This window comes from Lutjanus erythropterus, chromosome 4 (assembly GCF_056507025.1).
Source record: "Lutjanus erythropterus isolate fLutEry1 chromosome 4, fLutEry1.hap2, whole genome shotgun sequence".
Lineage (NCBI taxonomy): Eukaryota > Metazoa > Chordata > Actinopteri > Lutjaniformes > Lutjanidae > Lutjanus > Lutjanus erythropterus.
Window position 1 is genome coordinate 19,789,489 of NC_139320.1, and position 19,727 is coordinate 19,809,215.

At 38.8% G+C, this 19,727-nt stretch overlaps 2 protein-coding genes and 1 pseudogene across 4 annotated transcripts; 1 reads left to right on the plus strand and 2 right to left on the minus strand.

Annotated features, from left to right (window-relative positions):
• Positions 1–3,450: 3,450 nt before the first annotated feature.
• On the minus strand, positions 3,451–6,697 carry hmgn1a (high mobility group nucleosome binding domain 1a). Its single transcript, XM_084717254.1, has 6 exons — positions 6,530–6,697; positions 5,416–5,445; positions 4,300–4,323; positions 4,151–4,195; positions 3,918–4,046; positions 3,451–3,798 (listed from the first exon to the last, which is right to left on the minus strand). Exons 1-6 carry the CDS (start codon positions 6,542–6,544, stop codon positions 3,676–3,678), a joined length of 366 nt encoding a protein of 121 aa, XP_084573380.1. The 5' UTR covers positions 6,545–6,697; the 3' UTR covers positions 3,451–3,675.
• Positions 6,698–7,608: 911 nt separating this feature from the next.
• get1 (guided entry of tail-anchored proteins factor 1) lies at positions 7,609–10,685 on the plus strand. 2 transcript variants are annotated; one of them, XM_084717255.1, is made up of 5 exons: positions 7,609–7,790; positions 8,557–8,722; positions 9,786–9,853; positions 10,025–10,139; positions 10,287–10,685. In XM_084717255.1, exons 1-5 carry the CDS (start codon positions 7,701–7,703, stop codon positions 10,358–10,360), a joined length of 513 nt encoding a protein of 170 aa, XP_084573381.1. In that variant the 5' UTR covers positions 7,609–7,700; the 3' UTR covers positions 10,361–10,685. The 2 variants fall into 2 exon arrangements, with proteins under 2 accessions (XP_084573381.1, XP_084573382.1); XM_084717256.1 differs by having other exon boundaries at positions 7,670–7,794.
• An 87-nt stretch (positions 10,686–10,772) lies between these two features.
• On the minus strand, positions 10,773–19,008 carry LOC146328315 (uncharacterized; annotated as a pseudogene). Its single transcript, XR_014769932.1, has 9 exons — positions 18,818–19,008; positions 18,404–18,665; positions 17,946–18,188; positions 16,900–17,037; positions 16,334–16,458; positions 12,887–12,956; positions 12,662–12,728; positions 11,597–11,626; positions 10,773–11,152 (listed from the first exon to the last, which is right to left on the minus strand). The product of XR_014769932.1 is annotated as an uncharacterized LOC146328315 (transcript).
• Positions 19,009–19,727: the final 719 nt, after the last annotated feature.

Sequence of the window (19,727 nt, forward strand, 5' to 3'; positions counted from 1 at the left end):
TTTCACACATGCCATGACAATGTTGGAATAGATGGGGCAAGGGACAGTCCATCAGAATAGATGGCAGTTCCTCTGGGTGCCTAGTTATACTTAAAAGGACGGTTAACCCCAAAATCAAAAATATATATTGTATTTTTTCCTCATACCTGTCACACTATTTATCCATCTAGATTGTTTTTGGTTTGAGTTGTAGAGTTTTGTAGATCTGCCTTCTCTGTACTTGTTTTGAAATGAAATAGTCTGGGTTTTTTAGTTACTGTTACTTACTGGATAAAGGACATGAATATATGGATCAAACACACACACACAAAAAAAAAAAAAAAAAAAAAACAGTGCTACACACTTATTTCTCTCCACATTGTAAAATCAGTCAATGCATGCATGCATCTTCATCTGTGTCTAATGTAGAGAAGAGCTGTGACAATTGCGTAAATATCAAACATAAAGGAGAAAAACATACAGGCCTAAAGCCTGCATACAGGACAAAGTAATTGAATATCAATATAATAAGATAATATACACTATATATAGAGAAAAGTAACAAAGTATCAGAAACTGTTTTGCACATAATAAAATTAAGGTGCAACAATAATAATAAAATTAAGACAATAAAATTTAACAATTAAAGAAATGAGGTGGAAAAAAATATCTGTAGTGTCTGAAATAATGCAGTGTTCAACCATATGCAGTGTATACATTCGCAGCATGGACCATTACTTGAAGTTGATTGATGTTTGCGTCATCAATTTTGCTCATTTTTAAACTAGTCCTGTAGTGGTTAAAATACACTATAATATCGTCACTGAGTTCATTTCGTTTTGCAGTAAATAAGAGGCCAGTTTGTTTCTTCTTAATACTCATATATTACGTATTAAATATTCTATATATGCAGCAAAATAGCAATTCCCAAGCTGCAGTGGCATAAAAACAATTCAGATCTTTTAAACTATAATCAATTAATATCACAGTCACTATTCTAACTTAAAGTAGTACATTTCAAGTAGCAAAGGAAAAAGTATTCATGCAGAATTGCTCCTTTCGCAATCCTTTACTATTATAGGATATTAAATTTCATGTTTTTATCACCGACAAATACCTGTAAGAGCATTTTAATGTGTATCAAATTTTATATACTTAGTATACTACTAGGTAGATGTGTAATGTAGTTCTGCATCATTTCATATAAGCATATCATGTGTTTTTTTTATAGAGTACCAGTACTTGAACATTTGTTTGGGAATCTGGGAAACCACTCAAGGACAACGTCCACCGGTTCCTGCATTATTGCATAATCTTGTGGCCCTGTCTTATGGAGGGGTCCCATGTTTAAAAATCTGGTTCAGAATACAGTTTTAGTTTATACTGTGCTTAAATGGTGCCATTTCCAAAATAAACTCACGTTTCATCAAATTACCACAAACTGAAAATCAGGGGCCAGGTATTCTAGTATAAGAGTACTGGTTTGTTGGTCTCTGTGTTAAGAACAATGAAGCTGTTATCTATAGTGTGCTGAGTGTACTACATGTGAAAGAAATGAGACATTTTTGCCCAGGGCCTCCAAACAGGTTAATTTGGCTCTGTGGTTGGGACACAAAATGATCCAGAGATAAGGTACAGAATAAGAATAAGAATACAAAATTAAAAAAAAAACCTTTGTTAGATAAAAGTTTGAACATGGACATTAATTCTTGACCATGGAACTTATATTGTAAACTCAAAGCTCCCCTCAGTCTGAAAAAAAAGATCAGTGAAAAAGTGACACATTTGAAAGCTCCAGAAAATCCTCTCATAAATCATCCACACCTCACATCCTCACAAAGGACCGTGCTAATAAGGGTAAAAAGGTTGTGAACCACTAAGGATATTGTTTAATCGCCAGTAACACCAATTAAATATTTATTAGAGCATAAGGGTGGCACTAAAAGGATCTGAATTTGTAGCCATATTTTAAACAGATATTCTGGCTCCACATATAAATCAGTCATTACTAAATTTTAGTTCTGGATTGTCAAAGACAAATTATGGTCCCTGAAAGTCTATGACCAACTGAGCAAAGCAGGCAACTGCCCCAGTGCGCCAGAGCCCCCAGACAGTTCACCGTGAGGCACAAGTTTGTAACTTCGGCTTTATGGTAAGATGCTCTATAGCACATCTGTTGATCTAAGGGCTTCAAGTGGGCCCTGCTTGATTACCCATTCTGGAGGCCCTGTGTCAAAAGTCTAGTTTCAAGACCTTGAAACCAAGGTCATGGTCAACCAAGAACATGATGCATATTCCTAAATGAACATTTTTTCTAAAGGACTTGAATTACAGCACACCTGTGACCAGGCAGTATTCCAGCATAAAAACACTTTGCACAATACAGAGTTGAGGGATGTTAAGAGGCCCAGTAGCCCATCTCTGTAAAGGACTACTGCACATAATCCAACCATATCATGTTACACAAGGGTTTTATGGCAGGTTCCTCGATATGACAGTACTGTTAATTTCAAAATAAGCTTTACCAACTAACAGTATTTTGTAAGTTGTCTGCTAGAACTACATGACAATATGAATTTACCAACTTGTTTTGTTACAAAAATGAATTTAAAATTATAGTAAGAAAAACACATTCTAACCTTACCAGTAAATTTATAATATACCTTAGAGTTGTTTGATCTAATTTAGTTTAGTTTACCAAATAAGTCCTATTTTGGGTTTATTTCCAAGACATCTAATTAATCTAATTATTTAGGAAAAAAAATGCAATATTTGGGATGATAGGACTTGCTGTCCATCATAATCTAGTTCCCACCAAAGTGGTTAAAAAAACAAAAAACCCTGAATCACTATATGCAGGATGCAATACAATCTGGGATTGATGAGAAACAACTGATAACTTAAGAGAAATTCCCACTTTAATTGGCATTTTATACCATTCATAACAAAGAAAACATTTTTTCCTTTTCTTTTTCATAAAAAAGGAGGAAACTGTACATTGGTAGAGAAATCCGAAAACCTCAAATGATTTAGCCACAAATTTGTGGCATATCTATCTTTTTGACTGAGGTGAACATAGCATGATGCATATAATCAACTCCATCATACATTTTGTTTTGAGAACAGCTGAGAATGTGAATCAAATTTAACCATCCCCAAATGTACCATCACTGACTGCATTTAAAAAAACAAAACAAAAAACACGAATAAACCCAACCAATTCCAGTACTAGTGAGCATGAACAAACTTTCAATCATCCTATTGCCTATCAAACACACAGTATTACGATGTATTAAATTCAAAAACAGTACAGGTTACAAAATGCCTCAAGACGCCTCGGGAATGTCTCAGGTAAACTCTCCCGGAGTTGAACATCAAATTCCTGATATAGGCATGACAGAATGTCATGCAGAAAAACTACAAACTAGAGAGACAGAAAAAAAACAGGTACAATAAAAAACAAAAAACAAAAAAACAACAATAACAAAAGACAAACCCCAATGCAATGACTGACACGTTCCCTTCACAGAAGCCATGAAAAATGGAATTTGTATTTTGTATTTTTAAAATGCATTGCTGCAATCATGTCCCTAAAACGTCGCTGTCTTATGAAAATAGTAGATAAAAAATAATCTCTGCATTGTACAAGAAAAGAGGTACAGGGAGCGTTGGCAAGTGAGTTTTGAGGTGTCACTACTACTCTGCCGCTTCTTCTGCTGCTGCTTCTTCCTCTTCTGCTGCTGCTGCTTCTTCCTCTTCTTTTTCCTCCTCTTCAGCCTCAGCCTCCTTTTCAGCCTCCTCCTCTGCTGCTACAGCCGGCTGGAAGATGGAGAAAAACTTGCTGTATTACTTGGTTCTCTTTGAATATTGCTACAGCACGCAACAACAAAAAGCTAATTTCACATGATAAGAGTAATGAAGAGCCAAACTTATAATACCTCCTCAGCTTTGGCGTCCCCATTCTCTGCAGGAGCCTCCTCTGGCTCTGCCTGAGGTTCTTCTTTTGTCTCCTCCTCCTCTGGCTTGGCCTTTGCTGGCTCTTTTACCTTTCTGGGCCTGGAGGGCGCCTGTCATGTTAAAAAACAAACCAAGCAGCATGAAATGCACTGACAAGCACGCATAAGGGAGAATAAAACAACATATTGTGTGCTGACACAATTTCTTCTTTTACCTTTTTAATTTCAATCTGTGGTTTTTCATCTTTCTCTGCCTCTTTCTGCAACACAAACACACCATACAATTTTATATCAATAAAATGTGCATAGCAATTGTAGAATATGTAGATTTTGATTAAAATGCCATGATCTTTGTAGAACTTACAAGTCTGGCAGACCGTCTCCTTTTCTGAAAAAGAACATACGTTTTTAGTTCAGTCATTTGAAGGTATTGATATAAATAACACAGACTCAGAGCAATTTTGCTCTTATTTTACAGTAAAACACTACACCGATACACATTTGTTATATCAAAAAGTATCACAAGATACTTAAAATGGATGCCCGGTTGAATGTTTTTGATTGGTCATGTACATTTTACTTGATTACTATTTACTTCAATTACTTGATTTTCACCTGTAAGAAACAGCAAGTAGGGGGGGGGGTCTAATTTTTTTTATTTGGTGGCTTAAAAGTCTATGAAACAATCCTTATGACCCCTTCACATGCACCAACTTCTGAATGAGAAGTGACAACCAGACTTATGGTTAAGCCAAAAGCTCTACTTGTGAGAGTAACAATTATCAATGATTAAGTGAAAGCATTACATTTTGTCTGGGGAAATAAACAAAATCGAGTTTCTTGCAAACTATATTTGAAATATTTTCCTTTGCACTAATTCTTGAATTAATAACTTAAAGGCACTTAATACTAAAGAGTGAATTGACATTTCATGTTTAACATCACAGCTGACAATAACTGCCCTTTAAATCTAATTAATTCTGTCTAATGGGGGGGGGGGGGCAGTGAAATGAAAATTGGATTTCCAGTAAACCAATTATTGTGTTAATGCTTTTGACTCCCAATCAGCCGTTGTCTTGAGAATTCCTGCATGCACCACATACAATAGAAATACTGCTCAGAATCAAGGCACTCATGAATAATGTCAAAAAAGCAAATAAGGCACCACTTTGGGCTGCAGGACAACCAGTGCCCCCTACAGGCTGTGCAGCTCATCAAACCCAATAAATTGACTGTTTTGGATCATAATCTGTATATTAAAATCATCTAACTGGCAAAGTATCCTTAGAACCACATTTTTGCATGGCAATTTAAAACTGGGCTGCACTAAACGGTGTAAAAAAAACAAACAAACACCCTGCTTCAACCAGAACCCTCTCTTTTGTCCTGACACAAAATAGAACAAAATGTTCATTTGGATGTATGTTGGGGTGTCAGGCTCCATTTGGACCAGTTTGTTTGTCAAGACTTGAATACTAACCTCTTCTGGTCCATCTGTAATAGTGGCAGACTGCGAAGAAACAGAGAGGGGGGAAAATAAATTAAAAACGCAGGAACAACAACCATTCATGAGTGAGCTAAAGTGGGTGTGTAGTGCAAAGGGGGGATGGGCACCTCTCCCTCCCCTGAAGTCACAAAGAAATTATGCAACCTTAAAGTGGGGAGGGGAGTCCGACACGTTTGTGAATTGACTAAAAAAGGTTCAACCAGTTCTAGTTTATTCCCGCCAAACACTGTAGTGTAGTCTTTCGCGGAGGAGAAAGGTTTTTGTTAGGCAGGCATGGTGCTGTAGCTTCTTGAAGAAGAGGGAAGAGTCGCTCCTCCCTCCACATGCGCTTCCATGCATCAGCACAGGGAATCTGCTTTGTGCTCCCAACGTGACTAAACCCGACTTATCAAATAAAACTTCTTCGACGAGATTACACAGCCTTTAGTTAAAACGACCAGACGTGTCGCTGTCTTTTCGGGGATATTTCAGCTGCCATGACGCCTCTGAAGAAAAGGCTGCACACCTCAAGGGGTGACGCTCTGCAGCTTCTGAGTAAAAGCGCAGGCAGAGGTCAAAAATCAAAGAGTGGGCTGCGAATACGATTAAAACAACAGCAATGCTTACAGTCGTGACGAGCTAAAAGATCCAGGGGTCGTTACGCAAGAAATTTCCTTTAAATGGCAACCTGTTCATCGACGGTGGTTACACCTCTTTGTTTGATCTCGGCACACGGTGAAGGCAAACAGTTAATAAACCAGAGCCAGGTGCGCTCTTTAGCGACTAAACTACAATGTGATGGCATTAGACGAGGGCATGCAATCTGCAAACTTGTTTGGTGAAAACGCATGTTGCGGTGTACAAAGTAAAAAGGCGCCACTTCCCTGTATCAACAGGGTGGACACGAAAGACCTGAGCTCACACAGTAAAGGTGGACTTAATGCATGCACATGGACGCTCCGTATGAAGTGTTTATAACGTTACATTAGAACTCATGCAGTGAGAAAATACATTGTAGTGAAACAGAAATACAGACTATGCATTTTCACTAATGTTAATAAATGTATGTATGCATCGTATTTTACACAATGTACACGTCGTAACTTACCTTTTTCCTTCCCATTTTTGCTTAGGTCGTGGGGTAGAGATAAAAGAATAACACAGCCTTTCACAGTTTAGGAAACTACGTGACTCAGCCCTATACCTCAGCCTACTACACCTCCAGAACAGTTTGTAACTTAACATAAACGTCCGACGAGAACTAGCTGAAACCGGATTGGATCCCCTTCTTGGTATATTTTATCCCTTATCCTACCAACCTACCGGGAGGAGTTATCCCCCGCCCCTTGCTTCCAGTGATTGGTTTTGAGGTCGAGGCAACACATTTTTGAACCATAACATCTTACCTGTGTGGGCAGGATTGTATGCCAATCAGTGAAGCCAGCCAACTCTTACTTTTTAATCCCGGGCTGTTCCCATGCTGCGTGCGAGATGTGGAAAAAGCATGGCAACCACGTAAATGTTATGAGGTATTAAATGAGAGTGTATCTGCATAAACATGCTTTATAAAAAAAAGAATGCAAGTGCTGCAGTTCTCTACTCTGTTTCTGTTTTGACTGTGTTATTTGCACACTGACATTATTAAAGTAACAATAAATAAATAAATAAAAGTGTTATATTTAGAAAACTTGCAGATACTGTGAAAATAAATACAGTTTGCACACTCTTCACAAATTGCAGACCAAATTATATTCTCTCTTAAAACACCTCCACTGGTGTGGTCCACTGCTGTACATAGCCTTTTTGCAGAGAACTGCCTCTCTGTACAAATCTCTGTAAATGGTTAAAAATCACAGTAGAGCAGCAGCCTTTGAAATACTCAAACAGCAGACAACTATACAACGTTCAAAACAGTTTGAATCACATTTCCTCCCCCACTCTGATGCTTGTTTTGATTAGATTATCATTAGTTAGACTGTCTCAACATGACCAAAGGCAGTGAGTTGCTACCACGTGATTGGTCGATTGAATATTTGGAAGGAGCACTTAAAAGTGAACGGCGACCGTATATACTATATAATATAATCGATTTACTGCATATCTACTGCCATATTGGACTAAATGGTTTAGTTAATGTTGTATTTCAAATACCGTCGTATGTCTTAAGATATTTATCAACATAACTTAAATGGGCCAATATTGTGTAACTGTGCTGTGTAGCCAAGCAGCAGCGGCTCCACAGCTGCAGCAAGGAGGTTGACTCAGGAGGAGGAACAAACATGGCGACTGGTTATGCGTGGTTCCTTGTGCTGGGGTCGGTTTTTCTTTGCAATCTCATGAAAACGCTCCTGCCGACTATATCGTCTTTCGTAAGTAGGGGCTATTGCTATAGTATATTAAATTTATGCCTTGAGGATACACGCTATAACTTTATATTGTGACAATCGAATCATTGTTGATTAGCCTAGCTTAATGTAAAGCTAACGTCTTGTCTAGAAGGGAACCCTAGGTGTGTGAAACTCGCGAGATTTGCACGTTTTTTTTTTGTCATTGTACAGTTTGTACAAACTCATTACGATTCATAATGCGACAACGCTGTTTTTGCGAGATCTTGGTACGTTTAGGGACAGGAAACATTTGGTCAGGATAAGGGAAAGCTCATTGTTTGGGTTAAAATGATGATCACTCTCGCGAGATCTTTCGCGGCTCTGGGGTTTCTTTCTTGACGATATGCTACACGGATGGCGAGCTAGCCTGAAACAACGTAGCTATTCTGTTAGCTGTTCTGTTAACGTAAAGTGGGTAGGGTCTTCCCTAGATCCTAGTATAGTTACCACACATTGTAGGGGAAAACAGCTTTACACTGCACCATTGTTTTAATGTATTGAGCTGTAACGTTACAAGTGTGTGACTGCTTACAATTTAGCATCAATGCTAAATATAGTTTAATGAGAATCTGTAGTTTAAAACCCTAGGCAGGAGACACTCACTCATATGTGATCCAACGTATTATTGATCAGAAGGAACAATCAAGAACTGTGTGGTTGAAGCTCTACACCCATAAACAGGACCCTACACCACAGTTAAAACCTTTCTCAGTGTTTTCTCACTAATGGTCTTTTTCCTTCTTTCAAGCTCTCAAAGATGGTGCAGAAAGATGCTGAACAGGAGAGTGAGATGAGGGCTGAAATCCAAGAGATGAAGAAGGAGCAGTCATCAATTAGCATGATGGATGAGTTTGCTAGATATGCCAGACTGGAGCGCAAAATCAACAAGATGACAGACAAGCTGAAAACACATGGTGAGAGACAGAAGTAGTTGTTGTGAGTGACATGTATAGGATAGACGATGTGACAGGAACCCAGTAGCAATAGACTGAGAAGCTTCAATTATGCTGAATTCTCAACTTCAGGGACATCTAACAACAATAAACAGCAACACTACAAATAATGACCTCAAATCCCAATCATCCCAACATGTCTCTGATCATCTCAATAAAAATTGAACTCGAGCTTTAGAAAGGAAGGCTGTTGGTGTCCTTGTTATTAAATCCACCCTGTATATGTTCAGATTGTTCTTTGTACTTTTAAAGGCACAGGTGTCTTGTACACCTGTGCATGTCTACTACTGCAGATTCACACATTAAAACCACAAACTGCAGGAAGTGGCGGGAGGTTTTGGATAACATACTTACTGTGTTCAGAGGGAACAGCTGCTGCCTGTTGCTGTCCTTCATCGTCAGCCACAGGATTATGTTGTGCACAGAAAGGAAGTAGCTAAACAGAATTTCAGTACGAGACACAAGTACAGCAGTGCAAATGCTGTTTCAGATTGTTTCTGTGGTGATATTTTCTTTTTCTAACTGCACAATGACAGTTTTAATCTCCAAAGACAAACGCATACATACTTACTCTGCTTATGACAAACTGCTGACTCATAGACTGTTGTGTTCAAAGGGGGAACTCTCTACTTTTTGAAGTAACAGTGATTTTATGAAATGTGTAAAATGAACAAAATGTTTACTTAATGCAATATATTGATATTTCTAATATAATTTATTTTTCTGAGACTATACCCTCAGTCATGGCAAAAACCTTACAAATAACACACTTGTGATGCTTGCCATATTACCCTGTGACTGGTTGAAAAACAATGATTAGGAATGCCCCAAAATAGATATTTACCCTGGTTTCAGAGCTCTGGATCTCTGTTTTTTTCAGTGATTCAAATACTGAAGTCTCAGGAGCTGGTTATTCAATATGATTAGCGGGGGGAAAGGCACTGGAGAAGATTTTAAAAATGCTGCATTACCACAGAAACTGGTGTATTGAATCTAACACTTGTCCATTTTCTTACTTTTGCAGTGAAGTCAAGAACAGCACAACAAGCCAAAATGAAATGGGTTGTGAACATTGTCTTTTATATACTGCAGGTAGGTGGAAATTGTAAGCTTGTAAATTTAATTGATCCAGCTAATGCTATTTAAATACCCAACTCTGACAATTTTAGAAATGTTAGAAATGTAAAAGTTTATATTGCTGGCATAATGACAAGCTAATAAAATACTTATTGCATATTATGTACTTACATATTCCTTTGTCAGGCTGCTCTGATGATTTCCTTGATATGGAAGTATTATTCTGATCCAGTGACGGTAGTCCCCAGTAAATGGATTGCCCCTGTGGAGCGCCTTGTGGCCTTCCCAACAGGAGTGGCAGGTAATCAATCTGTTCCTTTCATTAGATGGATTTATTTTTTTGTTGATGCGTTTAAGTTAATTACAGCGTGTTGCACTTTCCCTCTTTTAAAAGTCTCAAAGTTCAGGTGTTAATTCATTCAGTCACAGAGATATCCTCTCCTTTCAGGTGGAGTGGGAATCACATGCTGGTTGGTGGTTTGCAACAAAGTGGTTACACTGGGTCTCCATGCCATCAGCTAGAGACTGGTTGAGTTAAATACACTGTTTTTCTAACTTATTGTTCAACATGTTCTTGTGGTGTCAATTTCTTGTCAGCTGTTTCAGGTCAACATGTGAAAATGCAGAGCATTTTGGCATTGGCTGTTTAATGTTGCAACATTTTTTTTTGTGTGTTAATTTAAAGTTAATTGTGAGATTGCTTTACATTATTTCAAAACGTAATGATGTGGAAATGTTGAAATGTTTTTTTAAGAAAATATAATAAAAGCTTTCATTTCTTGTAATGTTGCTGATTAAGAACAAGTCAGGTTTTCTTTTAATAAAATTTCATTTGATTAAAACAATACATTACAATGGATTGTTTGTCATTCTAGGGTGTAAAAAAACATTTACTTCAGAGAAATACTTAAGTATAGAAAATCTGCTGGCCCTCACATTAAGGACTACCTACTCTATTCCCCTTAATTTCCCAGCTGGCAGACAAAGGCCACTGTTCCCACTGCTGAGGTTCTCCACCCTCGTTTGGTTCTTGGTGCTTTCACAGGGATTCAAGTCCACATTGCTGTAGGCAGGTTTTCCATTGTGCAGGTTCTCAACAGTTTGTTTGAAGGTGTAGTTGTGTCTGATTTTCTCTTAGGTTCAGTTGTATTCAGAGATTTTTCAGATATTCCAGAAACGTAGGACACCTCACTTTGATGTTCCACTGTTTCCAGCTCTTCCTCTAACACCCACGGGGCCTCTGATGACTCCTTTTCCTCAACACAGATTGATCTTGGAGGCTCTCTTCTGAAAGACTTTTCTGCTCACTGGTGTCTGAAAACAATTATTTTTGCACTTTATTGAATAACCCTAGAACAAAACAGGTTTCAGCTCCATTTCTAAGACCCGATTTTAAGTTTTCTCGCAATATTTCTGGTTTGTAAAGAGCTGTACCCCTATGGGTTTTTTTGCATTTGATGATTTTGCATGTGCATTGACAATAGTCTTAGTTTGTTATTAAACTCTACATGTGACATGAATGAAGTGCTCACCTGCATATTCATTCAACCTTTATTTTCTCGGGAATACATTGAGGGGTGGTCTGATAGACCTACCATGGCGGCGCACAGCGGTGCTCAATACAGAATATGTAGTTAAAAAAGACTTCAATTGATTATTTACTAACAATTCAAGTATTTTAGACAGACATGATAATTTAGATATAGGTCTGTAGTTATTAAGATTCTTAATATCTCCTCCTTTATGCAATGGAATAACATGCACAACCTTCCATACTTTGTGAATTGTACCTGATAAAATGGTTAAATTAAAAATATGTGTAACACATTCTGAAATCATCAAAGCAGAAAGCCGGAGAAAGAAAGGGTCTAGACTGTCCTCTCCAGTTGCTTTCTTGGAGTCGATGGCAAGAAGTGCTCCAGTAACTTGATTAGGGGTGAAAAGTTGGAGAGTAAACTGAGGAATGTGTCTTACAGTGTATACTGAGACATCAGATTCTGGACAATTTATAGATTCCCCAGAATCCGTATTCCCGTTTTTGAAAAGATGACCTGCTGCTGCAAAATGCTCATTAAAAGCTGTGCATATTTCCAAGTGATCTGTTATTACTTGCTAGAGGTTACATGTGAGGGCAGAGAAACAGTATGTTTATTTTGAGTGGAATTCACTACCTTCCAAAATTTAGCTGGGTTTGAAGAACAGCTAGAGATGGTATTTAAATAATAATCAGATTTAGCTTTCCTCACAAATGATCTAAGTTTATTTCTTAGCTGCCTAAAAGCAAGCCAGTGGGGGGATCCCCAGATTTTCTAGCTAAAGCCCAGGTTTTATTCTTCAATTGGTATAAAGATGAGAGCTCAGAGGTGAACCAAGGACTCGATCTGTCTTTGATTCTTTGCTGTGTTTGTCAACAACTGAGTTGAAGGTGTTTATAAAATGATCCAACGCTAATTCGACATCTGGGATTTCTAATGTGGTTAAAATATTACTATGACAAAGATCATGTAAGAAGGCCTGTTCATTAAATTTTCTGAGATTTCTCCTCAGAACAATTTGTGGTTTAGTTCTCTGTAATCTCGTATCCCTAATACAAACTATGGGGCAATGGTCACTTATTCCAAGCTCAAAGACACCAGAAGCAACTATTTTATCACTCCTGTTAGACAAAATCATGTCTATTAAAGTTGACTTTGAATTGTTTTTTAGGTTAGGCCTAATGGGGTCAGAAATCAGTTGAGTTAGGTTGAGATTATCACAGACCTCTCTCCAATAAGCAGACACACTATATGTCTTGGTATCCTCCTGTGGAGTGTCTTGTGGCTCTTGGTGATAACTTGGCTTTTGCCGAAACCTCTATTACCAAAGACTTCTGCACTGGACTTTGACAACACTGAAATGATACAGGCTTTATTAGTATGAACGCAAAATCTTAAATTATTTGGATAATCGAATAAAGTCATCAATGGAAAAATATACCTCTGAAAACAGAGGTAAGGAAACATCTTCAAATGTCCTGAAAATGCACTACACAATATTTTAATCAGAAACCTGGCTCTCAGAACTCTTCTGCTCCTCCAGCCTCCCTTCAGTCTCAGTATATTCCAACTCCACACTTCCTCTGTAATAATAAGGGGTCTGATGATGAGCAGAGTGCTTTCTTTATATCCATCAGTTCATTTTCAAGTTTTAGTTGTTGTTCCAACCGCTTCTGCTTTTTGGAAGCTGAATAGGCTATAATCAATCCCCTGATGTTTCCCACAATAAGGAAGGGTTACTGACAGATTGAGAGTTAATGCTAAGAAATATCTTAAATTCGGTTCTCAGATAAAAGGTGAATTTCTCATCCTTAAGAAGACGTGAATCAAATCTCCGCCGTCTACTTTTCAGAGAATCTCCACCTATCAATAAATCCAAAAGTACAATTGCATGATCGCTAATAACAATGTTGCCTATTACACACAATACTACACAATGCACCAATGATTTGGGTAGGAAAAAATAATCAGTTCGAGTGTGGCATTTATGAGGGGGAGAATAGAATGTAAACTCTTTATTAGATGGATGGAGGGTCCGCCATGCATCAGCAAAATTCATTTCTTCACAGATTGCCAAAAGGGCGCCAGCCTGCTTTGATAAAGGTGAGTTTCGAGGGGGATGTCTGTCAACTAAGGGTTGAGTAGACAGTTAAAGTCTCCTCCTACCAATGCCACCGCTGAGGATAAGTCTGCAAATTCTGAGAAGGCTTTAGTCAAAAAATCCGGACAATAATTTGGTGGGCAATACAGATTCATGATAGTAATTTCTTCACCATATAAGACACCTTTGACAATCACAAACCTTCCATAACACGTCTTCAGCTGAAATGGAAGATTTCTATGGCTCAATATGACTACCCCTCTACTACTAGAGGTAAAAGAGGAAAAATAAATTTGGCCAACCCAACTGTGTTTAAGCTTGAGGTGTTCATTGTCATCAAGGTGTGACTCTTGTAGTAAGGCCACATCTACTCGTTCCCTTTTCAATAAAGCATAAACCTTTCTCTGCTTCACCTTCCCTCGTAAACCCCTTATATTCCATGAACAAAGTTTTATCTTATTTAACTGTCGCATCATATCAACAGACGTGGACCAATCCCCAGTGGGAGGCCAAATATAAGACCAAGCACCCTATCTTGCATCACTATATCATTCTGTTCAACTAACATAACCAAATGTGTTGAGATAACAAAAAGGTGAATGTAACAGGCCAATGCCGAGCATAAGATACGAACATAACATTAAACCATAACAATAAATAGTAGAAGAAACGTAAATAAGGAGGGGGTTCTTCCCCAGATTGCAGGGGGATTGCTGTTTTGTGAGGCACCCGTCAGCCAGCACATTTCTCATAAAAGAAACAAACAAACTGAAAATGAGTGAGAGGGAGGAAATCACTCCAATCACCAGTGCACAAACAACTAAAGAAAGTGTCATAGCTCAGTTGATAGGGTCCCACAGAAACACCCGCTAAAGATTATAACATAATAAACAAAGGATTTAGATCCAAGCTGAATAGTGAGACACGGATCTTATAGAACAGTTCGAGTTAAACGGGCTAAGTGCTGGTGATAGTGATATTTGGTAAAAAGCCCACAGAGTAAGTTATTATATGAAAATTAAAACAAAAGAAATCACATATATGAATGACTCAGTGTCCAGACCACGTTCGCTTGTCAGCCGCACCTTAATCAGTCCTGGTTTGCAACACTGGCCGCAAAAGACAGAACTTCAGCCGGGGAGAGAAAAGTTTTCCTTGTGCCATTGAATGACACCTGTAGCTTTGCGGGGAAAAGCATGGAGTATTCCGCTCTGATTCCCCTGAGGCGTTGTTTAGCTTCATCAAACTTCTTCCGTCTCTGAAGTACTGCAGCAGACAGATCGTGATAGAAGGAGATTTTCCTTCCCTCGAGGGTTATGTCGCTATTCACTGCTTTGCGCCTTACTGCAGCCATGACTCTCTGCTTATCGGAAAAGTTGTAGCATTCTGGCCTCCACCTCGTCCAGTCGATCCCTCGCCCTCTTTAGTTCGTTAGTGTGTGAGAGGACTGTTTTTGCCAGAGGGTCGAGTTTATCGTTGATAACAGCCATCAGTTTACTGGTCATCAGTTCAAGCGCTTTGGTGAGCCCAGGATCCAGTTCCATCTCGCTGTCGTCTTCATCGTTGTCGCAGCCATGTTGAGCTAACGGTGTAGCCGGGTTGTCGGTGGCATGCTGTCGCAGTTTATTGCTTTTGCTCTTAGTCGATGGCATAGTCCCATGTTGTTTTGTCCAGAACTGTTCTAAGGTCATGCTACTGTTCTGACATTAGAAAAAAGAACCGTGTCTCTAGTGAGAATATTAAATATATGTTGGGTGTTAATGGAGCTCCCGTGAAACCGACCGTCTCCTAAGCCGTCACCATGTGACCCCCTGAAAAGGCATTTGACTTGGTGGGTTGGGAATATCCATATAGGGTACTTGCAAGATTCGGTTTTAAAGACGACTTTATTAAATGTATTAAAGCATTGTACTCCTCTCCAACAGCCAGGATCCAGGGTAATGGACACCTGTCACAAACCATCTATCTGGAAAGGGGGACACGCCAGGGCTGCCCCCTGAGTCCGACTCTGTTCGCCTTATTTATTGAACCTCTGGCTCAAGCAATCAGAGAGGATTCTGAGATAAAGGAGATTATGATCAGAGGAGATGAACATAAGACCTGTATGTTCGCTGATGATGTTTTGCTTTTCATTACAAGCCCTGACTCAAGTCTCCCTAAGTTGATGTCCCTGCTAAAGGTTTACAATTCATATTCTGGATATAAGCTAAATATTCAAAAAACCCAAACTCTCATATTTAATTATACACCCCACCCAGATATAAAAAAGAAATATAACTTTAAATGGGACTCCCCCACAATAAAATATTTAGGAATAAATCTAACAAAAGACACATCAAAACTTTTTGAAAACAACTACGGCCTCATTGACAAAGAGATAAAATCTGACATTTCTCGATGGACTCTCCTCCCACTTGATATGAGTAATAGAATAGAAATAATAATAATAATAATAATAATAATGATAATAATATCCTACACAAGATTAAATACTTATTGAAGATACTTTTGGCAAGTAATAGGAAAGCTATAACCCGAAAATGGTTGCAAGTTGATCCTCCAACATTGGCCCAATGGCGGGGATAGTGAAAGAAATCTACTGTATGGAGAGACTTACTTTTGTTTTAAGACTTGAGTTGGAGAAATGTACTGAACTCTTGGAAAAATGGATTGTGTATGCACTCTGTTTAGAATAGTATGATATCATACCATGATGTATGAGAAATGTATTGAGATTTTAAATGTAACACCCATGATGACCTCATGTTCCTTGTTTTTATATTTCAAATAATAAAAAAAAAGTAAAAAAAAAAAAAAAAAAAATCAGAAAAGCCTGTCAGACATAAGCCAGTAAGTGACAACAAATTAGATATGGCCAAACTGAGCTGGAGTATCTTTTTATTTTTTTTTATACCTTTTTTGGTAAATCCTTTTAAGAATCTGTGGGAGTAAATATTGTATGCCTCCAATTCTCTCTGTCAGTCCTGTACAGGAGAAAACAAAAGATCTACTGTACACAATCTGATATACTTGAGCAATTTATGCAACCACGTGACTTATTTTAAAGTCTATGCGTACAAAATGCTTTCATAGAACTTTAATTTAAAGTGTCAAGTTTTCTCTGTGTCATTGGTGACCCCCAAGCAGGATGTACACCATCAAACACAAGCAGTCAGTATCAGTGGTTTGCTAATGGGCAATCTTCTAAGGAAAATATTGATTCAGACATCTTAACCAAGTTCTCTCGCAAATTGGGTAGTCTGAATTCAATTGGGATATGCTTAACATTCTAATTACAGGGTTCAAAACTATGTGACTACTACTAAAACAGAAGCATGTATAATTAACAATACTATATGTTAACAATAACTACATGTGTAATATTGTAAAGAATATTTACAGGGAAACAGCTCTTTACAACTTACCTGAATATCCCTTCTTAGCTGAAGTATCTGCTCTTGCTGAGAGCAGGCTAGTTTCCTTGCCTCATTGGTCTTTCTTTGTTCAGTGACTAATTGACGATTGAATGACGTCTGGCACAAAGCAAGATTCTTCTCCAAGTCCTAGAAAAGGAATAAAATCATAAAAATTCCCATTTCTATTTACACCGGTCAGCCACAACATTAAAACCACCTGCCTAATATTGGAATATTGTGTAGGCCTTCCTCGTGCCGCCAACAGCTCTGACCCATCGAGGCGTGGACTCCATAAGACCTCTGAAGGTGTCATGTGGTATCTGGCACCAGGATGTTAGCAGTAGAAGCCCTATCAATTGCGGTGTGGGGCCTCCAGGAATTGGACTTCTTGTTCCAGCACATCCAACAGATGCCCGGTTGGATTCAGATTAGGAGAATTTGGAGGCCTTCTTCCAGTGTTCTTTGGTCCAGTTCTGATGCTCATGTACTCACTGTAGGCACTTTCAGCGGTCAGCATGGGCACTCTGACAGGTCTATGCAGCTCCATACACAGCAAGCTGTGATACACAGTGTCTGTTCTGACACCTTTCAATCATAGCCAATTTTTTCAGCAATTTGTGCTACAGTAGCCCTTCTGTGCGATTGGACCAGATTGGAGCTTTGGGCACCCATGACCCTGTTGCTGGCTCACTAGTTGTCCTTCATTGGTACAGTTTTAGGAGGTACTAACCACTGCACATAGGAACACCCCGCAAGATTTGGCGTTTTGGAAATGCTCAGACCCAGCTGTCTAACCATTGCAAGATGCTCAGATCCATGTTTTTCCCCATTTTTCCTGCTTCCAATGTAACTTAAAGAACTGTTTACTTGCTGCCTAATATATCCTACCTCTTGATAGGTGCCAGTTGAAATGAAATGATCAGTGTTATGTGGTTTGAATATTGTGGCTAATCAGTGTATATGTGAAATATATTGGGGTGACCCTGGATCCCTCACACATATCTAACTCTAAACAGTATTACCCACCACCAACCCACCCTCATGCTTCTCCATACCAGTATCCTCTTGTCCTTCTCCTCCAGCTCTGCAGTGGCCTTGGTCAACCTGAGGGTGAGTTCCTCCCTCTCCAGCAGGTGTTGATCCTGACTGAGCAGCTGTAGGTGTCGCAGACTGGCCTTTGTGCTCATAAACTTGTTTTCTGTAGCTTGGAGATGCCTTGCCAGAGTGTCACGGCAGGCGCGGGTGTCACGGAGCATCCCCTGCAGGACCCGGGCCTCATTCTTGTGCTTGGTGATGATCTGGGAACAGGTGAAGATTATGTGACGAATAGAAAATTGCCATTATTAGCGCTCAGAAATGATGCAGGTGTTCACTGAAGAACTGGACAAACATAGGGGAAAAATTAGGGAAAAAACAGCTTTTGAAATTTGAATAATAAATGTGAGAAGATGTGAGGATCAGGGCCCACAAAAAGAAGTTTTTGTAAGTGCAAGAGACACTGAAGGGACAAAACCTGGCTGTATTCTGAGTCTTGGAAGTGCTGCAGTGCCACCATGTGGCGGTGCTGGATTCTCTTCAGCAGCTTGTTCTCAGTCGTGGCCTTACTCAGCTGCTGCTGCAGGTCTGACACCTGGCTCTTCAACTCCTTGATGCTGTTCAAGTTGGCAGACAGGTTCCTGGGCCTTGAAACCTGCAGGGGCTTGACTGGGGGCAACTTTGGGACTTGGTGGCTTGCAGTATTGTTTGCCGTCTGCCTGTGTTGCCCATGTGCTTTTTTAAACAAAGAAGAGAGAAGCATTGATAGTCAAAAGCTTTTGATAGTATGAATCACACCCAGTATGTTTACACACAAACAACATAAGTCTAATTATACAGCTATTAAATCATATTAAATAACATGCCTTTTTGTCTTGGCATTGGTCCTTGCCGCTTGTCTTCTGACTTGGCATCTGTGCTCTTGACTGGAAGCGGTGGACTATTATAGCCACAGTGGAGGCTGGAGGGAGTTGACCACCTGGAGGTGTCAGTGCTCCAACTCTCAACATCACAGTCAACCTCCTTCTTAGGAGCCTGCCTCATCAGACTCTGTTGCCTCGTGCACATCACTTCTTTATAGGTTTCTCAACCCTGAGAAAAGAAGAACAAAAAAAAGGAAAAGATATGTTTTAATATAAATTTACACAAATCAAGATTAGGTAGAATATCATTTTCCAGTTAAAATAATATACAAAATAATATACACAGGTTAAGATTTTAATAAACCAAACTAATTTGCTTTTCTGAGAGCCTCAAGAGCTGTTTTATTCAAACACCTGTACCTCGACTCCCTGTAAAGAATTTGTCAACAAAAACATCTTGTTTTGGTTCCTATAATCTGTCACAGAGTTGCAAAATATCACATTTCTTCACTATAAACTCAAGGATATACTAAAAAAAATGTATATAAAGCAATAATTCCTCTCAATCGTCTATTATGACCCACTGGAAGTGTGCAGAGACTTGGGTGTCTGTATTTGACTAGACTTGGGTGTGAGATTTAACTAGGGCTGCACAATCAGATGAAATATTAATTAAATCGCAATATGGCCAAGTGCAATATCCACATCACAGGGACTGCAAAAATAACTGAAAAATCGAAACAATCATAATATGATTGTTTTTTACCATATCACGCAGCATTAGACTCAACAACCAACTATTTTCTGCTGTCTTTACAAATAACAACGGACAAATCCTGAGTATTCTACCTTCAAGGAACATTGTTTTGTCACATTTTGAATTGATGTTAAAAATTTGAAATAAAGGAGCATCAAACCTTTTCTTGCTTTTGAAAACAG